The sequence below is a fragment of the Hylaeus volcanicus genome, unplaced genomic scaffold, assembly GCF_026283585.1.
Source record: "Hylaeus volcanicus isolate JK05 unplaced genomic scaffold, UHH_iyHylVolc1.0_haploid 14526, whole genome shotgun sequence".
In the NCBI taxonomy this organism is placed as follows: domain Eukaryota; kingdom Metazoa; phylum Arthropoda; class Insecta; order Hymenoptera; family Colletidae; genus Hylaeus; species Hylaeus volcanicus.
Window position 1 is genome coordinate 1 of NW_026531398.1, and position 6,814 is coordinate 6,814.

The window sequence follows — 6,814 nt, forward strand, 5'->3', positions numbered from 1 at the left end:
CGAGAGGTTCCGTGTTCAGTGTGTCGAGTAAATTTACAAAGTTCTTACGATTTTTTAACACGATGCTCATTTTCCAGAGTGACGCAATGGATTCCATTGTCAGATGCAAATTCTCAAAGAAATCATTCTGATTATCAACGAGTAAAATTATGTCCAAGGCTTGCATTATTATGACGGTGTAAACTGATAACCAAGAAAAAACCGTATAGATAGTGTACAAAACATATTTGGATCCAGACGTCCAAGAGTACGGTCGCCAAAAACCGCAAAAACTGATAACCGTAAACATCAATCGCAGTATAGCCATTATCAAGTTCTTAAAAATTCTTTTCCACAGAAATTTCCATTGGTCTCGTTGAAGTCCTGTTACTTTACCGTACACTTGAAAATATTTAACTCGATTACCTTAGTCGTTAAAACACTGTCAAGATGAAGCGATAACTCTAAATCAAGGTCTCTACTATTTCGTCATTACTCAATCTTTTTTTTCACGTAGAGGATTCTTTGCTGGACAATCGGTTACATATTACTGAGGGCTACAGAATGTCAGCATTTTTCGATTACCCTTGGTGCAGTAAGTTCTCTTCAGTTACTTCCCCTCTATGTCCGAGAGCATATTATTATCGTAACGACGGGCTGCGTCTTCACCAATCAATTATTAATAGTGTTTAAGGATAATGACACTCTTGCTAACTCGTATCTGCAGGTTACTTTTCTTGCGCTGTTTTTCTTTGCATTTCAGTATTAGAAAAATTCTAGAAGCTGATGACAATATCATTAAAGCATAAAATATGAAAGGAGTATTCTCCGAACCAAACGTTTTTATTATAAAGAGAAGAATAGTTGAATTCGTCTTGTACTACGCATGGACTATCACCAGACCGTCTTGATAGCTGTGTTACAATGTATCGTTACATAAAAAAGGAACTTCAGTGTTTGAATGGTTTAATATGCGTCGTCTGCATTCATTTAAAATACACACGTGTTTCATGCTACTCAAATTGGATTCAGTCTAGGAGACAACATGAAAAATCGTCCTCATAAGGGTAAGTTACATATCAGCATTACAATATTGCCAGTTTTGAAGGAAAATATTGAAAGTTGGAAGATGCATTCAAAGAATAGATTTACAACACAAATTCTTTTTCTGTGACATTCGAGTCTCAACATTTTTACTAGTCTAGACAAATTGAAACAAATATTTTATATAATTCTGTAGAAAAGTGTATATTCAAGAATAATCGCGTATAACGATTATGTGTGTTATCCGACGTCAATATGATAACACGAATAAGATATACGTATATATAGCTTGTATACCGAATATTGTTCTGAAACGTATGAGTGCGGTTGAAATAAACTTATTATCATGTATAAGGTATTTTACTTTTCGAATTAAATGAGAATCTGAGTATCAAATTTCACTTTTTGCATGATTTATTACCGACACCAAGTAAAAAAGTATGGTTTCGAAAAAAAAAACGGATTTTAAGATTTATATACCGTGTTCATTCTTACTATCAAATTAGTTCATTATTATTATTCAATTATTATTGTAATTATTATTATCTAACTGTTTCGTCTATAAACAACGAATGGAAAAGAATTGTTCATTAAAAATTGTCGTTAAAAAAGTTTCCTGTAGAATTTATTGATATTCGTACTTACTATTGGAGTCTATATACACTAGTACAGTTTTTCAATATTAATAATTTCCATTGTCTTCTCATGCTTTCCCATTCTTTTCAATTATTTCGTCCTGGAAGATTGAACGATATTTTGCTGAGAATAGAGAGAAAATATTTTGGTCGTACTATCCCTGTCCTTGTTGTAGAACATTATAAGCCGAATAAGCTGTCTTCATCAATTGTAAAAAAAAAAAAACAGATATTTAGGATTTAGGAATTTTAAACCCACTTGCGTTGGTTAATTTCATTGTTTTTTTTTTTGACTTGGCAAGTACACATATTGGCATTAAATATTTGTGAAATTTTATGAATGATTTATAGTATATCCAAATCTGTATACATTTTGTTTATAAATCTTCGTATTTGTTTCTAATGCATTTTAAAAATAAATGGAGAACCGTGTAGGACGTATAGTAATGCAGTTGGTTTCCCTTCCGGTTCGCGAGCTATGCGTTTATCGTAGTGATGGAGAACGCGACGACACTACTTACGTATTTATATTTTGTGAGAAAAAATATACTTCTTGCGATCCGTAGTTCTACCTTATTCTATGTACTATGATTTGCATTGTAAAATCTGGTACAAAGTAACATTTTGCATAGAATCACATATGGCGAATGTTTCTACGGAAAATGGAAAATAAATACTTAAACAACGCGAGATACACTGTTCTCGTTTTAGAGTTCCTACAGTCATTTTTTGTATGCGCTTACCGGTATTCGCAGACTTTTACTTCTGTTCAGAAACGACATAGGAAATCATTGCATCGAAGGCAAGTTATAAACTAACATTACAAAATTAACCGATTGTAATATAATTTATCCTTATTCGCACTTAGTATTGAACAACACATACTTCAAGACAATGAAGAACGTATATGATTTCATTTTTTTCCTTGTTTGCCCCATTCTCTTTAATCGTACCTTCGGAATTTAGGGGTTTAGATCTAAGCTGCGGCGTGAAGAAATGGGTATTTAATATAATTTTTTGTGTACAGCAATTTTAAATATTTTATAAAACAAATAATACTAAGTCACTATACAATGCTCTAACTTTATTTGAAACAAATTTTATTAATCGAAGCCCTTTCTTTTTTTTTAAGAGAATTAACGAAATGGCAGTCTCTAATTATTTACTTACGCATTTTCAAGGAAACATGTGCATGTACAGGATGTTAACAAATATGTAGAACACTTGTTCAAAATCAAGTCTTCATACCAGTACAAATCGAAAAATTTCTTACCATTTTGTGATCTGAGGCTTCGTTGTTGAGATATGTATAAGCGGTTGAAATTTACAGGTGGATTTCCGGCGCGGGCTGTTTAAATCCCTGTCAGCTGAACGCGCGGTCGCACGTGGCTGCACTCACACGCGAGAAAGACACTCCGATGCACACTTACTTGTTTCATTCCTCCGATGTCAAAAGCACTACGGACACCGTCGAAAACCCCCCGATTTCACTGATTAGCTAGTAAGGCGGAGCACACGAAATTTGAGACGAAGTTTCCGAACATATAATAACATACATACAAAAGAAAAAGTATACATGTCGAATTGAGTAACCTCCTCCTTTTAGAAGTCGGTTAAAAATGTCGTACGCCGAGAGGTCCAAGAAGACGATCGTAAACAGCTACACAAACTGAAAATCATAACCACGATGTCGTAAAATATCTATTATTTATTGCAGAAAAATTATTCATAATTTTTTTGCACACATTGGCAAAAATCTGCACAGAAATCAAGTTGTCTGTCACACAGATCACAACTAGCTCGCACTGTAAACCACTGCTATTATTACTTGAAATTACTGTAGAACAAGGAAACTGTACAGAGTGAGTTGTAATTTGTGAAAATACGAACAGGAGAATTATTTGGTTTTCGCTATCCTGACTCAACTGAACGAAGGCTCAGATATCACTGAAAACACCGAAGACCTCAGGTTATCGACGTTTCTTGTTTGCCTTCAAAAGAATAACCCCTTTGCAGTTGGTTTCCCTTCAGTTTCGCAAGCTATATGTTTATCGTAATACTCGAGGACTTGACGACACTACTTACGTATTAATATTTTTGTGAGAAACAATACACATCTCAGTATTCGTAGTTCTACGTCACACTATGTCTTCTTATTAGTATTCTAAAATCTGGTACCAAGTAGTATTTTGTGTAAAATCACATACGGTAAATATTTCTATAGAAAGGGGAATATAGGTGTTTAAAGAGCCCAAGTCAACGTCGTCGTTTCAGGGTTCTTACAGTCATTATATGAATTTAACATTGATTGTAGATTTTTATTTCATCTCAGAAACGACGTAGGAAGTGATTGTATCTTAGGCAAATTATATAATAACATTACAGTGTTAACAGTTTCCAATAACATTTATTCTTTCCCGTACCTAGTATTCAACTATACATACTCCAAGGCAGTTGCAAAGCGTCTATGATTTTACTTTCTTTCCCATTCATCCCATTCTTTCCACTCGTATCTTTTTTGAGCTTCAAATCTTTAAGTTAGTCATATGATTTCTATCGATGAAGCATGTTGTACGCCGAGTAAGCCATCTTCATTATCTAAAATGATAAAATAATTAACTTGCAGTGTGGATCATCTCATGCTTAATTTTCAAGCATTAAGCTCATGCTTAATGCTCAAGTTTCACTTGAAGAGATTTAACAATAGACTACACTAATTAGACATTGAGTGAATACAAACATCTTTTGACCTCTCATATTTAAAAGGCTGGCCTACTCAACGTCAATAGCAGTTGAAATCATAATTAGTTCGTACTAACTGTCATAAAAGAATTAAGGTTCATCGAGAAGATTTGAGCGCTTGAAAATTCGATGGGAGACGTCGAACGTATCATAATTGTCAGAAGGATCTTCTTAGCGTCAGGATCCAACGACATCCAGTTACTTTCATATATCATGTCAGAAATCTCCAGACTCTGTAGAGAGAAACATTACGTGGTATTGTTTTCGATTGAAAGTATATTTCAGTTGAAAATTAAATTTGTTATTGTTTAATGGAACCTTCAGCCGAACTTCGTTCCCATACCAACAGAAAAATAGTAATTGCATCACAACACATGTCGCGTAGGTTACGATCTCAATATATTGTGAATCCACTTTCCTTTGTGTCAAACGATAAAGCTCAGAGCACAGAGCCAATGTGCTCACCAAAAACTGCATCATCATTATTGTTTTAAATTCTTCGTTCACCATCTCAGCGAATCTGCAATTATAGCGTCAGAAATTAGTTTATTGTGCCGTATTTATATTTGCTATGAGTGACAAATACAACAACACACACTGCGTACAACAGTATTGTGATAAGGAAGTTCCCTTATATGGTTATCTAAGATATATAATATTTAGGTTGCGAATTAATAAATATATTGTCGGAAATTAAATTTGTTATTGTGTCTTGTTTTTTCTAAAGATTGTTGGAAACAATAGCCAGTACTTTATAAAAAGCTTATATGTATTTAAGAAAACTATCGAGTACTTTTTTCTGACAGTCCAGAGGACTACGAAAACATCTTCAGACATGATAAACTTGTGTGACAGTCAGAGTGTTATTGTTGGATATCTCTTTGAGAACATTTACACTTCCAAAGAAAATGGGGGACTAACTTGTAAATGTGCTTATGAAGACGGACGCACTCCTTCAAGGAATACGTCCCTGGTTCATTAACTCCCTTCTTCAAGCGGTGTTCGAATATCTCAAACAGGCAGTAAATGTGGATCAACAGACCGCTGAAAAGACTATCGCTGCCAACGTTTATAAACGCGGCCATGATCATGCCTACAGCTTCCCAAACGAATGTAACGGTATACACCACAGGAGAGGAATAATTATAAGGTAACCATATTCGATACGCTAATTTCCTTGGATTATCGTCGATCAAAGCCGTCCCAAACATGGCTATTAAAAGACTTAATACGGCAGTTGCGAGGGTAATCCCGTTCAACCTGCCAAGCATAACATTAGTATTAAATTTTGATGGGTATTTGTACTTTGGTTTTGCTATTAACACTTTATCTATCGGCAGCTTATTTATAAACTCTTCGACACTAAACATACCACGACCAAGCAACTGACTGGTTATGATTGGAAAGGTATATGTAAAGTTCTGTTACATTTAGTGTTAATTTCAGTGTCTACCTACTGTAACCTATTTATTATGTTGTCGGTTGTTTACTTATAATGATCAATTTGAAAAAGCAATTAAGCTTTTCATTTACTTTGTTATAGTCTGCACGAGGTAATATCAGTCTATATGCATATACAGAGTGTTCCTTTATATCTGGGCACTTTTTGGAAGATAAGGTGCTGACTTCAGTACGAATCGAAAAATTGTTTGTCCAATTTTCGAACTGTAGTTTCGTTATCAAGGTATAAGCAAACTGTTAGGAAATGATCTAGAAGCCCGCAAAATAGTTTAAGCCAGCAAGGACGCGGTCATTGCCATCTAGCTTACAGAGATTGAGTCAGTGTCCTCGTAACACCTGCACTAGTGTCCCAGTACCATTGATCGAGTTTAAACGTCGCTCGCCGAAAGTTACACTTGCAAATTTCATCTGCTTATATCTCGTCAACAAATCCGCAGTACTCAAATTGATAAAGGACTTTTCGATTCGTACTGGTGTCAGCACCTTACTCTCCAAAACGCGCCCACATATTAAGAAACACCCTGTATACCTATTAAAGTAGAATGTTATTTTCCAAGTTATACTCTTTTTTTAAATAAAACGATAGATAATGTGTTAACAGTAGTGCATGGGGCATAAATGCTTCTGTGTAAGCGTCGAATTATTTTGAAACGGGGTTCTGTTGTTTCGTCAACATTGCAGAATAACTTCTTCAACTAATTAACTGATCGATGAAAATATTTGTGGCTGGTGATCATCAGATCCTTGACCAAGCTTGCTGCAATCTTGCTAAAACGTAAGAACGATGCGTAAAAATGGTATGAATGTTAATGATGTTGCGATTAATAACGACAATTGTAAAGTAAACTCACTCTGCGAATTTGTCGAATTTCTTTCGTATCGCGATTTCATCGGTACTCACTGGAGCGAGAGGTTCCGTGTTCAGTGTGTCGAGTAAATTTACAAAGTTCTTA

The 6,814-nt window shown here is 34.8% G+C and overlaps 1 protein-coding gene across 4 annotated transcripts; it reads right to left on the reverse strand.

Moving 5' to 3' along the window:
• Positions 1–1,836: 1,836 nt before the first annotated feature.
• Positions 1,837–6,808, reverse strand: LOC128882111 (odorant receptor Or1-like). 4 transcript variants are annotated; one of them, XM_054133676.1, is made up of 5 exons: positions 6,713–6,808; positions 5,322–5,660; positions 4,719–4,920; positions 4,478–4,633; positions 1,837–4,256 (listed from the first exon to the last, which is right to left on the reverse strand). In XM_054133676.1, exons 2-5 carry the CDS (start codon positions 5,609–5,611, stop codon positions 4,212–4,214), a joined length of 693 nt encoding a protein of 230 aa, XP_053989651.1. In that variant the 5' UTR covers positions 5,612–5,660; positions 6,713–6,808; the 3' UTR covers positions 1,837–4,211. The 4 variants fall into 4 exon arrangements, 3 of the variants coding, with proteins under 3 accessions (XP_053989651.1, XP_053989650.1, XP_053989649.1); XM_054133675.1 differs by having other exon boundaries at positions 5,322–6,629; positions 6,713–6,729; XR_008458294.1 differs by having other exon boundaries at positions 4,409–4,633; positions 5,322–6,808.
• Positions 6,809–6,814: the final 6 nt, after the last annotated feature.